This window comes from Pelodiscus sinensis, chromosome 2 (genome assembly GCF_052426305.1).
Source record: "Pelodiscus sinensis isolate ZL-2025 chromosome 2, ASM5242630v1, whole genome shotgun sequence".
Lineage (NCBI taxonomy): Eukaryota > Metazoa > Chordata > Testudines > Trionychidae > Pelodiscus > Pelodiscus sinensis.
Window position 1 is genome coordinate 36,006,550 of NC_143053.1, and position 17,581 is coordinate 36,024,130.

At 45.3% G+C, this 17,581-nt stretch overlaps 1 protein-coding gene across 1 annotated transcript; it reads left to right on the forward strand.

Annotated features, from left to right (window-relative positions):
• The first annotated feature begins 778 nt into the window (after positions 1-778).
• Positions 779-8,778, forward strand: KLF10 (KLF transcription factor 10). The gene is made up of 4 exons (XM_006122403.4): positions 779-919; positions 5,114-5,353; positions 5,468-6,380; positions 7,225-8,778. The coding sequence occupies exons 1-4, from the start codon at positions 884-886 to the stop codon at positions 7,482-7,484; spliced, it is 1,449 nt and encodes a 482-aa protein (XP_006122465.3). The 5' UTR covers positions 779-883; the 3' UTR covers positions 7,485-8,778.
• Positions 8,779-17,581: the final 8,803 nt, after the last annotated feature.

The following is a 17,581-nucleotide window of genomic DNA, read 5'->3' on the forward strand; positions in this document are numbered from 1 at the left end:
ATCAGATAGTCCTGTTGTTAAGGCTGAGACTAAGATCTCTTTTCAGGCTCTGCCACACCTATCACAGGGATCACAAATCTTTCTGTGCCTCAGTTCCCCATCTGTAACATTAAGATAATAATACTTGTATACTTCACCAGGGTGATGCAGTGAAAAGCTGGTTAATTTGCTCAGATAGGGACCATAAATTACTTTTATATAAAATAATAAACAGCTATCACTGGTGACTAAACTGCTCCATTTGATGTCACCTAAGTAGCCATTTGGACTCCTAAAGGTGATCTCCCCACCTCAAAAAAAACACTGAACAAGGTACCCCCTGCTCAGACTGACACGTCAAAGGAGGCGCAAGGACAAGCCCCTGCTAGTCGGATGAGGAGAGAGATGCGGTGACCTGAGCTATGTGCTCTCCCCTCCCCCAGCGGCATGATCTCATTTGACAGGAAGTATCTTGCTGCCCCCTCCTCCACCCGCTCGGGCGCGCCTCTCCCACATGGATCCGGAGAGGGAGACAGAGCGGAGACGTGACACTGACTCAGCCCGCGTCGGGACTTACCCAAGGGCTGCGCCGGGAACACGCTGCTGGGGCTTGTGCACACGCAGAGCTGACACGCTCTCCACGCCGCTGGGCAGCCGCTGATCACGCGTGCTCCCGCTCGCCATTGGCCACCGCCTCACACACCTTTGCAGCGGATTGGCCGCGGCCAGCTCCGGACTCCCCCTGCGCCGAGCTGCTGGAACCGCCAGCTGAATGGGCAGCTGCGAACAAAAGGGGAAAATCAAGGCAGCGGCCAGAGAGCGCCTGGGGTGAAGGCTCTTGTCAACAGCTGCAGCAGCAGCAGCATCAGGGCAGCTCCCAGCCACCGCGCCGCCCCGCAGGACCATGCTGAATTTCGCAGCTCCTCTCTCCCAGCCAGCTGTAAGTGCAGCGCTTCCTAGTCCGGGGGGCTGAATCCCAGCGAGCCCTCCCCGCATCAGCTTCCCCGGGGAGAAGTGGATGCGGGTCGCGAGGCGGGGCACGAGAAGGGGCTCAGCCCGAGGAGGGTGGAGAGGGATGTTGTGGGGGGTGATGTCTGTGGCCCAGAGAAGAAGGGGTTCCCTTTGGGGAGGGGCTGCTGGGAATCCTGTGGTCACAGAGGGGATGGCAGAGGAGGCAGCGATCCGGGGCTGAGGTTACTGTACTGGGAGTTTGCGTGGATCTGGCGAGAGAATCGGGGTCTTGGGGAGGTTATTGGGGAGCTTGTGGCGCGCTGCGGAGAGGGATGGCGGGGGGGGGGGGGAAGCTGGGGGAGGTTATGGGGGAGTCTGATCCGCAAAGAGGGAGGCAATCTGAGGGAGGATTGTTGGGGACCCACTGGTGACCCGGAGACGGGATGGCAGAGACTGAGGCAGTCGGGGGGCGGAGGTTATGGGGGAGCCGCGACAATCTGGGGAAGGGTTATTGGGGACCCTATGGTAACCCGGGCAGAGACTGAGGCACTCGGGGGGGGGGGGCTGGGGGAAGTTATAGGGGAGCCGAGGCAGTCGGGGGAAGGGTGATTGGGGTCTCTGTGGTGGTCCGCAGAGGGATGACAGAGACAGTCTGGGTTTTGAGGAGGTTACTGGGGGGCTGGATGTCGCAGGGCATGATCTGCGGGGGGTGGCGGCGTGGCTAGAGGGAAGCGCCGGGCATTGTGGCGGGGGCACGCGGTGTGCAGGGAGCTGTGGGCGCACGCAGCTAAAGTGGGTGATGGGAGAAGCCCTGTCTGGAGGGAGGGGTGCGCGGGTGCTATGGCGGGAGGGGTGGACACCTGGTTCAGACTGCACTGGGGGCGGGAAGGGGGGCTGCGAGGGAAAGGGGCGGGTGAGGGGGATTCCCTCGGCACGACCCGAGGAAGGCGGTGGGCGAGGGAAGCGGAACGGGGCAGGATGAGGCTGGAGGAAGGCGGTGGGCGAGGCTGCGGGGGCGGGAGCCCAGCAGGGGGTGGGCGAGGCTGCAGCGCGCAGTTCGGCGGACGAGGCAGAGCAGCGTGGCCAGCTCCCGCCTTGCAAAAGCCCCGCCCGGGCACGATGGCCGGGGTCAGGCTCCGGGCAGGGCTCGCTGCTTGTTGGTGACTGTTCTTCTGCAGCCGGGGGGCAAGGAGCGCCCTAGCTCCATTTATTGAGAGCCCCCACCCTGAGCAGCCGAGCCCCACCCTCGGGCTCACGCTGGTGCCCTTGGCGGGAAAGCGGCGGGCGTGGTGGTGCTGAACCTCTCCGCCGGCCCCAGCCCTGTGAGAGGAGGGGTTGGCTCCGCCTGGCTCTCCTGGGAGCCGCGGGGGTGGCCTGAGGTCGCGCCCCTCCCCCGCCCTGCTGCATATGTGTGTCTCTGGCCGGGAAGCAGCATGCGGCTGGCTGTCCGCCTTGCCCAGTGCTGCAGCAGGCGGGCTCCCTTCCTGCCTGGCAGCGAGCCCCGGCTGAGCCCCCGCCCGTCCGGGAGGGAGGGAGGGAGGGAGGCGGACGGGGGAAGGGAGACCGCACGCAGCACAAGTAGGGGAAAGGTCGCTGAGTGGCAGTCCCCAGTTCACCACGTTTGGCGGGCGCCTGGGACCAGACACTGATCACGCTTTGTTCACATGCCTCCGCCCAAACCTCGCCTCGGCCCTCCTCCAGCCAATCGGCTTCTGAGGTGCCTGACCGTGGGGACCAATGGGCGAGAAGCGGGGGTGGCACTGCGCGGTTTGAGCTCACGTAGGGAGAGAGTGAGTCACACAGAGGTTCAGTGAGGTGAGCGTGGCTCAGACCCAGCATCCGGCTGCCAGCGAGGATCTCCCTGCTCCTCTGCTGCCTCCCCTCTGAGCCACAGGCAGTTTTTCTCCCCTTCATTTGCTCAGTGATCATGTCTTGCTATAGGTTAATTCTTTGTAGAACCCAGCGAGGATATCTTTTCCCTAGCTGTGCTAGAGCCCGTTTTTGTTACTGAGGTTTTTTAATAGGACTTCCTCCATCTTCAGAATATTATTGTTCCATATTTTCTTGTACTTAAAACACTCAAAATCTGCAAACCGTAGGCCTTTAAAAAGTTATCTATAAAACCTTACCTGTCCTGCTCCTGCTCCTTAAAGCTTAATCAAACAGCTCCTGGAGTTTGGGCCTTGGAAAAAAACACTTTAAGCACAGCTTTCTGAGAGGAAAATTGTTCAGCTCAGGCACACAAATATCCATCTGTGCATCAGCACTCTAAAAATCAATAGTATCAGCAATGGGTTTCTTCATGGAGAGCCCAAAACACTCCTCACCCACCCTCCACCTACACAAAATAGTGTTTACCTAACTTTTTAATATTCCAATTATATGAGTGTTATATATATATATACACCACACAAAGGAAAATAACAAGAACACCTTCCATATTATCTGGCAAGCTTTCTTTATCAGGTATTAAGTCAGTCAGATTTTGTGCCTCAACCTCAATATGGTCCCTTTTCCGTTTATGTAAACAAAAAAAATTAGATTTTACCTTACTTAAAATTCTTGCAGGATGGAATAAAGGAACAGCAAGTATCAGAGGGGTACCTGAGTTAGTCTGTATCTGCAAAAACAACAAGGGATAAATAACATTTATTGTGAGCACAAGCTTTCATGGTCAAAGACCCACTTTGTCAGATTCATCAGAGTAGAAATTACAGAGTCAGGCATAAATATACTAGCACATGAAAAGAAAGGAGTTACCTTATCAAGTGGAGGGCCAGTATTAACTGGGCTAATTCAGTCAGGGTGGATGTGGCCCACTCCCAACAGTTTAAGAGGTGTGAATACCAAGAGAGAGAAAATTGCTTTTGTAGTGAGCCATTTTTCTTCCCTTGGTACTCACACCTCCTCCTAAGCTAGACCAGGGATACTCGACTTTGGAAGCCCCAGGAGGCCACAGTGATACTCACAGCACATGCTGAGGGCCACAACTTAAGTGTGGTTAAATATATATGCAAATATCTTTCACACAATGCCCCAGCACCTCCTCCCTGGAGGCTAGAAATGCTGACGTCTGTTCTAAGGATCTTCAGGGGGTAGCCAAGTTAGTCTATACAGGATAAACTTTAAAAAAATAATCTGGTAGCACTTTATAGACTAACAAAACATGTAAATGGTATCTTGAGCTTTTGTGAGCCCAGCTCACTTCGTATCGGGTAACTGACTAATCGAATAGTCAATACATTTTTGCATCGACTATTTGATTTAGTTGATAGGGCACCTCCGCCTTTGGAGTATAGCAACAGCCCTAGGGCTATTGCTACACTTCAAAGGTGAAAGCGCCAAAGCCCAGGGTCAGCAAGCAGGGGAGAAGGGGACACATGACTTCCCTGCTGATCCTGGGCTCCGCATGGTGCTGCCGCTTTGAAATGCAGTGAGGAGTCCCATGCTGGGCTCCTTGTGGCATTTCAAAGCAGCAGCGCTGTGCAGAGTCCGGGATCAGTTGGAGTCCCCAGCTGATTCCGGGCTCCACATGGCGCTGTCGCTTTGAAATGCCATGAGGAGCCTGACACTGGGCTTCCCATGGCATTCAAAGCGGCAGCACTGCATGGAGCAGCTGATCCAGAGTGCTGCTGCTTTGAAGTAGCCTCCTCTTCTCCCCTCCCTTGCAGCCTCTAATAGAGGCTGCAAGGGAGGGAAGGGACTAGTCAACTATCCTGTTGACTCATCCTTCACATCCCTAGTCTGTTCCAGCCAGCCTGTCCGCTTGCATCTTTCAATGCTCACCTCACCTGGGAGACACCTCACCATTGTGGAGAGTGTTCCTAGTGGAGGCCAAGTTCAAAGGATCCCACCTGCAGGCCGGGGGTTGAGCTTCGCATAAACCCAAACCACACTGCGGGCCACAAACAAACAGACTGCGGGACCATGTGGCCCATAGACCGCCTGTTGAGTAGCCCTGAACTAGGCAATTGTACAGACACAATATTAATCAGATTTCCTCTTTCATATTAACCTTTTTATGAAGGGTATTTAATATGGGAGGAAATGTAGAGTATCTTTTAAAATATTAAATCCATTCCATAAAGTATATGGTTTTACAGATTGCATTTAATTGTTATAATTGAAACTAGGAACTGTTAATTAACAGGAAGCTGAAAAATACTCATTTTTTTCCTTTTAGGAGGAAAGAATAGAGATGATTACGGAGAAGCAAAATAATAATAAACGTTCCTGGAACAATACCACTGAAAAGAGTGATTTTGAAGCCGTAGAAGCCCTTATGTCTATGAGCTGCAACTGGAAATCAGACTTCAAAAAGTATTCTGAACTGAGACCTATAACACCAGCATCTGATATGTCAGAAGAAACTGATGATAACCTGCTACCTGGTGCAGCTGACTTTCATGCAATACCAGCATTTGTAAGCTTTATTCTATTATTGTGCATGCCATACATTTTTTTAAAATCTCACTAACTGAGAAATAATCATGAGGAATAGTTGTGTCATTGCTTGCATCTCTTTTTCCCTTTTTAGTGCTTGACTCCACCGTACAGCCCTTCTGATTTTGAGATGTCTCAAGTAATTCATCCGTCAGCAGTAGCGTCATCTGCTGTACAATGCAGATCATTCTCTGATATTCCAAAGCCTGTTCCTTCAGCAGCTTTTAAAGAGTCTGGAAAGTCTCCAGCACCAAGACCAATGAAAGCTCAAGCAACAAGTGTTATTCGCCATACAGCTGATGCTCAGCTTTGTAATCACAAAACTTGTCCAGTGAGAGCAGCTAGTGTGTCAAAGTATCAGGACAGTACTTCAAGGGAAATAAATGCACAGAGTAGAATTGTAAAACAAAATCCACCTTGTGCAATTGTGTCACCAAACAGAGCAACTTCCATAAGTGACAAAGGGCCAGTTTTAGAAGAAAAAACAACACTAGCTGTCAGTCCATTGTCCCTGATCCAGACTTCATCCAGTAAACATGATCCCGTTCCTGGATCTGTACAACAATCATCAATGATAGTATCTTCACCTTCTGTACAAGCACCTTCTGTACAAGCGAGTGGTGTTTCACCTGTGCCAGTAATTTGCCAGATGGTTCCTCTGCCTACTAATAACTCTGTTATGACAGCAGTAGTGCCCAACTCTTCTTCTAGCCAACAGTCAACCCTTTGCCAGCCTATGGTGTTCATGGGAACTCAAGTTCCTAAAGGTGCTGTTATGTTTGTTGTGCCCCAGCCAGTTGTGCAGAACACAAAGGCTCCCACCATTAGTCCAAATGGCACTAGACTCTCTCCTATTGCTCCTGCTCCAGGTTTTACACCTTCTGTAGCCAAAATCACTCCATCAATTGACTCATCAAGAATAAGAAGTCATATTTGCAACTATCCAGGATGTGGAAAGACTTATTTCAAGAGCTCCCATTTGAAGGCCCATGTGAGAACACATACAGGTAGGTCATTAATCAGTGAATAGTAGGAATGCCAAAGAAAGACTTTCATGTATATTTATGATAATGTTGATCGATGTTCTAGTGTGTTCTGATATTGTCCATGTTTTGCTGCTTTCCAGAGGTGAAAGACTAGTTAACTAATCATTTCTACAGCTGGCTTCGGTAATGGTGATGTGTCTAGTTACCCCAATCAAAGCTATTTTAACATTGTACAGCTATATTTTTTTCTTTTTTTGTCTTCACTGAACACTGTCTGGTATCGTGGAAAACATTGTGGGGCAGTCTCAGAGTGCCATTGCTTGCTTTTGCCAGCATGGCTATTACATGGCATAATCTTTGGTAGGATGCTTCAAAAAGGACAGATGACTTGCCTTCTTGCCTTCAATGTTAACACCCCAAAGAATTGTTCATTCAGGTTTCTGGCAGTTCTTAAGATTCACTACTAGATTTTTTTTTTATCACACTAGGAAAGGATAGAGAGCTACGTATGTTTACACAGTACATTTCAGTCTTGTCATGCAACATCCTTCCTGCTTATAGTATACATTGCATTTCAGCAGCGGATGCTAATCATGCAAAGCTGTCATGGTTTTAAGCACAAGCTGTATTCTGCTTTCCAGTGATGAAAGGCTAGTGCATTGATCCTGTTTACAGCTGGCTACTTGGTGATGGTGATCCTTGGAGTTAGCACAGTCAAAACCATCTTAATATTGTACATCTCTGCTTTTGTTTCCTTTGTCTTGGCTGACATAGTAGAAATTGGTTCTAAAAATGTTGGACAAATATTACCAGTCAAAAGCAAAATTGTTGCTAAATAAATGTTCATATCTCTATTTTGTTTTAGGAGAAAAGCCCTTTAGCTGTAGTTGGAAAGGCTGTGACAGGAGATTTGCACGGTCTGATGAACTGTCACGGCATCGCAGGACACATACTGGTGAGAAGAAATTTGCTTGCCCAATGTGTGATCGGCGGTTCATGAGGAGTGACCATTTAACAAAGCATGCACGGCGGCATTTGTCAGCTAAGAAGCTACCAAACTGGCAAATGGAAGTAAGCAAGCTAAACGACATTGGTGTGCCACCTGCATCCATACCTACACAGTGAAAGAACTCCTGAATTTACCAGAACTAACTTGTTATTATGGTATACCACCAGGGATGTATAAAAGCTTCTACTTCAGGTCTGTAGTTCTTCAGTGCCATCTGTTGATGGCATTACAGCAGAGAGGCAAAGGTAGTCTGTGCTTGGTCACAGGAATGCTACTGAGAGAACCAGTGACTAACAATGGAATGTCAGGTTTCTTTTCAACGTGGTGAAAAGAAAAGAGGTTGAAGGTTGGAGAACAGAGCAGCACAGGTAGTGAAGGGTTTTGAATTTATGCAGATTATTTGTCATTTATGCAGATTATAAATCATGCAGAGCTGCTGGCTGATGTTAATTCTTGAAACCATCTGAAATTACAGTTTTCAAAGATGTAATGAGTTTTCAGTAGAGCACAAACTAGAGACAAATATCAGTGTATGGTACAGATGTATAGATCAGGAATGCATCTGAACTAGATAGTATAAAAACGATTATCCTATTGCTATCACCTTTCCTTGATAGGATTTTTTTTTTCTGTTCACACTGTGGCCCAATCTTGAGAGATGGGCATTGAGGCTCAACAACTATTGATACATTAAATACTGTATCAAGTATGTCACTCATGCCAGTTTTACATTACTGTCCAAATATGGAATAGATTGCGTGCTGACATGTGGCCAAAGAGAGCCAAAAGTACCTGAATCCTGAATAATTTATTATAATAGAGAGTGCTAGTACTATTTTTGCTATTCCTTTTGAAAGCTCATGATGATTATAATTGGTTATATTTAATTATCTTATGATGCCTTTGCTTTCAAATTACTTATGGATTCCTTTATACCTTTCAAAACTCCATACTACTGCATTTTTCATAAACACAGACAGTATGTTTTAAAATGTAACCATAAGAATAAACATGAGTTTATTAAAAAGGAAAGAACAAGAATGTTATGCTAGGTTACTTAATGTAGAGGTCACTTTTGAAGATAATTTCTATTAAAGATAAATGGTCTTGATGTAATGAGGGTATAATCTATACTGTATTCATTTAGAAAGTTAGGAGTTATTTATAAAGTGAAATAAGGCAGTAAAAGCACCAGTCTGGAATTAATACTGTAGATTTTGTGACCTAATGCATCAGCGTTCACTAACTATATTTCCATTGTATCTCATTATGCTGAGTACATAAATATAGACAACAGTTGGATAATAGTGTGCTAGATACTACTCTTTTGTGACTACTTTAAAATTTTGCACAGTACTTTTTATGTTGTACTTTATACCTTTGTTTACAATAAATAACAGTTTTAATACAGATCTGTGTGATCCATGTTGATTGGGTTTATTTGCTTACAAAACATTAAAAGCCAGTGCAACAAATGCATCAGCATTAATCTTGATAAGTGATAAATTCAGTATTGTTACCCTCTTATTTGTAAACCTTGTAAAACTCACTTGAATTGACTATACAGTTAAGCATGCTATTACTTCTATAAGCTTTCTTTTGTGCCCTCTTTTTCCAGTGCACTCTTACTCCATACTAACTGTCTCTATAAGGAGTTATACCAATATAACTGCAGCATTAAAACTGCATTTCTGTTAATACATTTCCCAATGTAGACCAGCCCTGAGGACATTAACCAAAATCTGGCTCTCATAAATCAGGTTCAGAGACCTGGATGCACAAAAGGAGATAGGTACCTAGTTTTGGTTTCAGATACTAAAGTCTAGGGATGTTAACGGGTAACTGGTAAATATCCTTACCAGGTGATGCTTACTGGTTGACCAATGACTCAGCTGGGCTGGAGCAGTCCAAGGCGGGTGGGGGGCTGTTCCAGCCCGGCTGTGCACATCATACTGCATAAACACTGAGACAATATGCCTACCGCATTGTGGGCAGACTCAGCCTGGCAGAGGCTGCTCCAGCCCAGCTGTGCCACTCCACAGCCCCCACCTGCGGGATCATGGTTAGCTGGTTAAACAGAATGTTTAGCATTTGATTTAACCAGTTAACTTTTTAACCAGGATTTTACATCTCTATTAAAGATATCCAGCTACACTAATTAATAACAGTGATAACTACAAACTCTCTGTACTACCAAAAACAACTACAACACTAAGCTTATACAACAAAGAAAATCAAATCATACATACCAACTTACACAGCACACGGAACATTTCAAAGATATCAGTTCGGTTGCGAAGGCCTTGATTACGCCCGAGAGTCGGGGGAGGTGGCTGGTAGGTTGATCAGGCCGGCAGCGCTTTGGAGTATACGGGAAGGCACACGCACGGTGGTACGTGTGTTGCGAAGACCTCCTCGAGGGAACTGTACGATGGGTATTTATCCCCAAATCTGCACATCGCTTTCCCGTGCTTGCATATTACCATATGGCCCAATGGTCACCAAGTGGGAGGTCTGTGTCCCAGGGGTTGGGCCGAAACTGTGCAGGTTTCATGCGACCAGGTAAGCCCCTCAGTTCTCACACCAAGGTGACGGGTGGGAGAGTCTGAGGCTATTTTCCCCTTTTCACACCCTCCCTTTTTCTAAAGGCAATGGTATGCAGGAAGGGTGCGGCCGGTTTCTCCCAAGGAGTACTGCAGCCCACTATAGCAAAAGCGGCCTGGCCAAACTTTTTACTGGGGGGGCAGTTTTTTCTCTAACACCTACATTATCCTTAACCTCCACTCCATCATCAATGATTAGCGGTCCCACTTCTTCTTTTTTGTTTTTTTCCTATTTATATGGCTATAAAACCTTTTACTATTGGTTTTAATTCCCTTTGCAAGGTCCAACTCTACCTGACTTTTAGCCTTTCTCACTTTGTCCCTACATGCTCTAACCTCAATAAGGTAGCTTTTTTTTGCTGGTCCTTCTCATCTTCCACTCATTATATGCTTTCTGCTTTTTCTTAATCACCTCTCTGAGATGCTTGCTCATCCAGCTTGGTCTAAAACACCTGCCTATAAAATCTTGACATTCCTTTTGAAAATCTTGTACTTGGGCAGATTTACAAAACTTTATTAAATAGATTAAGCACTCTCTCAGCAATTTATTCAATTAATCCTTTTATTTTACCAGGCTCACCATAGCAAGAACAAAATATAATGATACAACATGTAATGAAATAAATGGCTTTGTATATATCCTGTTCATGCCAATCAGACATATTACAAATGCACAGCAATTAGATACTTTAACTGGTACCTTCTTGGCTGCCTAGTTGTTCCTGGGGCCAGGGCCAGTGCTACATGGCTGCCTGGCTGCTCCAGGGGCCAGAGTGGAGCCAGGGCCACCTGGCTGTCTCTGGGTGCTGGTGTTGCATGGGTGTCCAGCTGCTCCAGGGGTCAGAGTGGAGTTAGGTCCATGCAGCTGCTCCGGTGGCTGAGAGAACCTGCTTCCATACAGAAATAAAACCCATTCTGAAGCCACATCACTTCCTATCTCCAACCAACCCACACTGGAATCCATATAGACTATCATAAATCAACTATATATCATATTCAATAGGGACCCCATTCTGAATGGCCTTTCCTGAATCCCATGTCTTCTGGCCTTCAAACAACCCCACTTCCCGCAGCCTCTCCAAGATCATTATCTAAAGTAAATGCCCCATAGACTTAGTAGACCAAAACACCCTAAGTCAGAGGCACCCGACTCTGCCAGAACAATAGCTAGAAAACTTGCTGACTTCTCTCCACTGCTACAATGATCAATATCCCCCACAATACACCTTTCAAGAGGAATGTGCAGCCACACTGATATTACATGTTTTGTACCTTATCCAGTGCACAAAATGCCCCATAGCAAATCTGTGAGTAAAACAAACAGTCACTATGCTCTCGAATGAACTCTACAGGAAATTGATAAAAGACAAAAACTGTGTTGTTTCAGGCCAATTCCACAAGCCAAATACACAGGGAAGGGTTGGAACTTAACTTCATTTACAAGTTTGATTCCTATCAGAGAGGAATGAACAGATATTGGCTGGCTTGTACACTACCTTCCACATCCTAATGACTTAACCCTATACACTCTTAATGGTGTGCTTAGGAAGTCTCCAGGAATAAACTTATTCCAGTAATAATCTAGATCTAACTCCAAAATGACAATATACATCTAATTGATTAAATTAGAATTAACACGCCTTTACTTAACAACCCAAAGAAACAGGGTTTAACAGACTAAAATTGAATAAAATCAATTAAAATACACAGACATAAATGAAACTTATCTAACTGGCATTTACATTGCCACCATTTATCCCACCCCAAAATGTGCACTCCTCTGGGTCTCAGAGTCCCAGATGCTTGCGTGGGCACACCTGAAGATCAGCAACTGGAGTGGAGACAGCACTGCGCAGGTTATGTGTGTGTCAGTTAGTCCAGGCAGAAACAACTGCAAAATCGCTCTGCCACTGGAGTTGGCCCCACAGCTCTGGTTCACTGGGCAGATCACTCTGGCCCTCTTTGGACCTAGTTAGTCTGTCTTCTGCACTCGGTTCCAGGCAGCATTTTTGCATACAGCCACAGTTACTCACATTACCTCCTATGCAGGTTTATGCAGGCCCTTCTCAGCCACAGGCACAGCCAAAGTCTCTCCCTTCCAGGAACAATCCCCAACAACCCCTGAAGCAGCCAGCTAGATCAAGGCCCCAGCAGGTTCTAGCTTACAGCAGCAACTCCTGGACTGGAAAAGGCTCCACACCAGTTGCTGAGTACATTTCCCAGAGCTGAAAGAGAGCTCTGTGTAAACTCAAAAGCTTGTTTCTCTCTCTGGTAGAAGTAGATCCAATAAAAGATATTACCTCACCCGACTTGTCTCTCAAATATCATGGGGCTGACATGGCTACATGCATACAGTGATCTTCTAAGCTTTTTTCTGCAGATATGGGACTTCTTTTTAAGGCTATGTCATATTTCTTCATTTCCCAAATAGGCAATTAAACTTTAAAAGATACAGTTCTCTTGCAGTTTTCTTTTTAAATATGTGAAATTCATGCACAGAACAAATATCAGTTTCCAGTCGCTAGCAATCAATTTTGAAAAGCACATTAAATAAATAACAACTGGGTGGGAATGCAGTCCTGACTGGATTAATGAAATAAGTTTGTGAAAGTTTAAAAAAAAAACCCAGACTTGATATATGTTGGTTCTATTTGTAATGCATCATAAGTACTTGGGAATCAGGTTGGTTGGACAGAAGATTTATTTAAAAGTGCACTAACTTTCAGTTCAGTTAGTTTACTTAGGCTTCTGTGATTTAGCTGACTCTGGGCATACTCACAGGCTTAACACAAGTGTTAGTGTATTCAGTCTCTAGCTAATGCTAACTCAACTTATTTGCATAATCGTTGACAAACTAATAATGTGCTACCTAACAGCAAAGTACTGAAACCTTCAAAATGGATGAAAAATGGATGCTGCAGATTTTTTTCCGCAAAGATATCGTCATATCTTCACATCAATACACGCAGATAAAGCAGGACACACAATCGAAACAGGTTTCTGGACTTTTAATACATACTTTTACTACTAGTGCCATGTGACAGTTCACCCCCCACCCCCATGCTGTATGAAATTGACTTATGAATACCAATATGCATAACTTAAAGATGCTTTCGATAAAATACCTCATGTAACCTATCAATTTTAATGTCTCAGTCTGCTGTATCTGTGTATCTTATTTTGGTGTATGTATTATTCTTATATGTAGATTTAGGAATATGGAGTTTGAATGGTTTATGATTTTAAATGTGCAAATGAAAGCCATCAGGGGTGTTTCCCTCAATATCTGGGAGATCACCTGTCAACAGCCTCATTTGTCCTTTAAGTCTTAGCAGCGATTGGTCTTAGGAAGTCATGTGACCACCCCCACAGGAGGGGTCTGATCAGGTAATTTTCCATGGAAGGCTGGAATGCAAAGACAAAGAATTCCCGCCAGAAAATAAAGCTATTTAGGATGCAACGTTTTCAGGCCCTTAGTCTTTGGCTGGCATGTCATTCCCAAGAGAATGAACCAAAGACCCCAAGGAAAAAGAGCTTTCCTGGTTTGGAGGGTTAGCTGGAGTAAGAACAGTTTTAGAGTAAGTTTGTACTGAGCTTTTAGTGTTAGAATTAGCTATGCATTTTCTGTTATTTAAAATTTGTAATTCACTTTACTCTGACTGTTCTTACTTGCAACCCCTTAAATCCTACTGTTTGCACTTAAAAAAAATCACTTTTATTTACTATCAAGCCCAGTGTAAATAATTGTTATCTGGGGGAGAAATCAATATGTACATCCTCCTTTCATTGTTAAAGGGGTCTTACCTGAATGATTTATTCCATTTGGGGTGTTGTTTCCCTGGAAGTTGGGCCTTAAAACTGCATTTTCCTTGGACCCAAAGAGTTTAGTGTTTATATTGCTCCTTGGGGAGGAGTTGTGATCTCAGCTCTGTGCCTTGGCTGGAGGAGACCAGGCCACACCGCATCACATGCCATTTCATGAAACATTAGGTTTTCTACAAAACTAAACTCTCTATAGGTAGGGCACCAATTATTACAGCATGTAGACATTGCAAACAGAGAAAATCAGAGGTATGAATGTTGGCTATGTTCTTGCTGTCCTGATGATACTCTGCTTAAACATTTTAAGATTTTCTTCAATGAAAACAAAACAAAACTCTGGATCAAAATATAGTCTCGAGAAAAATCATATAGTTGATTAAAAGCCAACATATTTTTCAGCTAAGTGTTTTGTGGCATTTGAGTACAGGCTGTCTGACCTCATCTGACCCTGGCCATACACACATGCTCTCACTTCCCTCTCAGGTAAACTCCAGGTTGTGGTGGAGAATAGGAAGAATCGTGGTTTAATTGATGTCACTTCTGCATTCATTATTTATCCTGCCTTGGACAATTGTTTTCACTTTTCTGAGGGCTTATCAGAGTCTGCTAAATGGTGAAAATTTTCTGACAAAGCAGACAGCAAGTAGTTATTTATGGCACAAATGCCAAGGTAAATGAAGAACCCCATGATTCTTCATATTTTGTCTATGTCTAAGACCAAATCCTCCAGTCAGTTCTACAGACTGATGCCACGTCTGCATTGTGGCACCCAGCCTGGCATCCAGAAGGAATGCCAGTGTCTGCCAAGGCTATAGTGCTGGCTGGCTCAGGGAGACTTGAAATAACACCGTTTAACTGTAAACCCCAACAGCAGCAACCTCAAGAGGATCAGGGTCTAGAGCTCTCAACTGTGATACAGGAAGTGCCCTGTTCTAATCTTAGCTGTGCAGCTTGGGACAAATTGTTCAACCCTCCTCTCCGTCCTTTAATTTGAAATAAAAGGCGTTTAATTTGCATAGCACCTAACGTTCCAGCAAGTAGCTCTCCAGTCACAAAAATTAACAGTTATCAATCTATAAAATGGGAAAATAATACTATTTTATCCTGCCATTTGTTTTGTCTGCATAGACTGAAGTCCTCAAGAGATGCACACAGTGTGTATGTTTTTAAGTATGTGGATGCATACTCAAGTGGGCCTGGAATTACTTCACTCTGAGGTAATCTGTGGACTTGCATTGAGGTGGGGCTCTCACGGTATATCTACACATCAGGGCAAAACTTGAATTAAGCTTCACAACTTCAGCTACGTCAATTGCGTAGCTTACGTTGAAATAGCTTAATTCGGCTTTTGGTGCTATCTACACAGCAGGAAGTCAAAGGAAAACCACTCTTTCTTTGACTTCCCTTACTCCTCATAAAATAAGGGTTACAGGAGTCAGAGTAAGAAGTCCTCCGGTTCTCCATTATTTCAAAATAAAGTCTTATAGTGGAGACACGCACTATGTTATTTCAGAATAATGTCAGTTATTCAGAAATAACGTTGCTGCGTAGACATAGCTTCAGAGACACTTCCTTAATGTCTTGCCTCATAACAGTCATGCGTTAATGTGTAAGAATGGCTGACAGGTTGCTAATTATTTTCAAATAAATGAAGGACAGGCTCCAAGTCCATCACCTGATGTAGAAGCCTGTTGCCAGTCCCTCCAAACATGAGCCCCACATGTGTCCTGGTTTTAGCATTCTTGGAAGGGCCCCCAGTCACCAGAGTAGATCCTGCAAGACTGAAATGATCCTTTATAACTGAAGACCAAGAGACTGTCAAAGCCTTGAACCACATCAGTCTTATCTAACATGCAGGGACCATTTAACTGGCCTTTGAAGATATAAGAGTGGCCCCCTGAGGAGAAGTAAATGGGGTATTGACCCCAGTAAAAGTTTAGACCATGACAATTAAATGTGTCTCTCTTGAGATATTAGCAAGACCAGACACTACATGTCCTTGTTCTCCCTTGACAGGCCATCCAGAGAAGACAAGGGCAAAGTCCTATGTCTTTGGCTATGCCATCCTGATTAATCTGCAACCAAATGAGACTGTTCTCCTGCACAATATGCATTAAGGTACTGTAATGGGTCTGGGACAGTAACATGGCCTCCCTCTGATCCGGAAGCGGAAGGGCCCTCTAAGACCTCTTGGAGGGGGGAGTCCAGCCTCACCTAGCCCCACCCTCAGGAAGCAGGAAACCGGAAGCAGGGGCATAAGAGCTCAGAGCTCAGTTGGAGCCTGGTGGCTGAACAAGCCAGATGCCCGGCCTCAGCTTTCACAGAGAAGAGCCCAGCTACCCTGTGCCTGACTGGGTGGGACCTCCAGGATCCCTGCTGGCCCCTGACGACTTGCCCAGGCCATGGAGACTGCTGCCATGGCCCAAAGACTGGCTGAAAGGACCCCCACTGGACCTCGATGACTAGACCGGTCCCCCATGATCCCTGCCTGAGCCGGAGCTGGAACCAATGGACACACTGCCACACCTCTGTCCCCAGCTGACCATGAGACACAGCACCTGAGCCAGGTAGGCTCCAGGGGGGACTGGGAAGTGGCCCAGGGAATGCCAACCCAGGGGCAGTTGAGGAGATGAAAGTCGGGTGGGCAGCGTGTTGTGGCTTGGATCCCAGCTGACCCACAGACCTGGTTGGTGTGTTGTGGTCCGGATCCCCACCAAACAAGACTGCTGCACTGCCACTGTCTGTTCTCCCTGTAGAGACAAAACCCCTGTGTTTGTCAGCTCTCCTCCAGCTAGGAGACCTGACCCCCCTTTGTAAACTTTTGTGTTTCCTGACCCAGGGCTGGGCCAGATAAACTGCTTAGCTATAGACTGTGACATTGCAATTGCCCTTTAACGGGCAATAGCGGGAGTCAGCGCTGCCTCCGCTGATGTGGATTCATTACAGGTACGTTATGAATTCTGACATCTATTACCTGCTTCCAGTTAACAACACTCATATGAGTTTAAGACACAACTAAGCAAAGTGAGAACTTTTATAACGTATGAGGTACTCCTCCAACTCCCATCACTACATTAGGGTGTGTACGTTTGTAGGAAAATAGCTTCTTTTAATACTTCCCCAGAAGTGAATATTGACTTAATTATATAATGTAGACCAGAGCTTTTAGAGCTTTACTTCCTTAAAACAGTGGTTCCCAATCTGTAGTCTGCAACAGTACTGCAGAGAGTCTGTGAAAATTTTAAAAATAACGATTGGCCCCTTTTCTTTTTTCTCTCCCCCAGGGAGGGAAGTCTATGAAATTTTAATAGATTGAAAAGAGGTCTGTATGCTTGAAAAGGCTGGGAACCACTGCCTTAAAACCATCCAAGGCAAGAACATCATCTGCTCTGAGCAGTGTCATTTGGTTGGAGACTCAGATCAAAGAGAAACCCCCTCCTCCTTAACTCTGGTTACAAAAGTAATTCTTTCTGATGTCAGCCTCAGAATTTGGATTACTTGTGTTAATTGAGCAATTGATAGACTGAGCCATAGATCAATTAATTTTTATTCAATTATAACTTTGATCATTGCATTGTTCTGTTAATTAATATAAATAGTAATTAATGATGTGATTGTTTAGTTTTATATGTGTTTGCTTACTCTCTTAATAAAATCCACAAAGTGCACCACGGCTGGTTTCTTTCTCAAAACTACATTCTAGGTTCACCCACCCCGAGCACAATGATACTTTTATTAAAACATAATTATTTCCTAGATGGCTCCTATAGAGAACCTAGATACGAGTG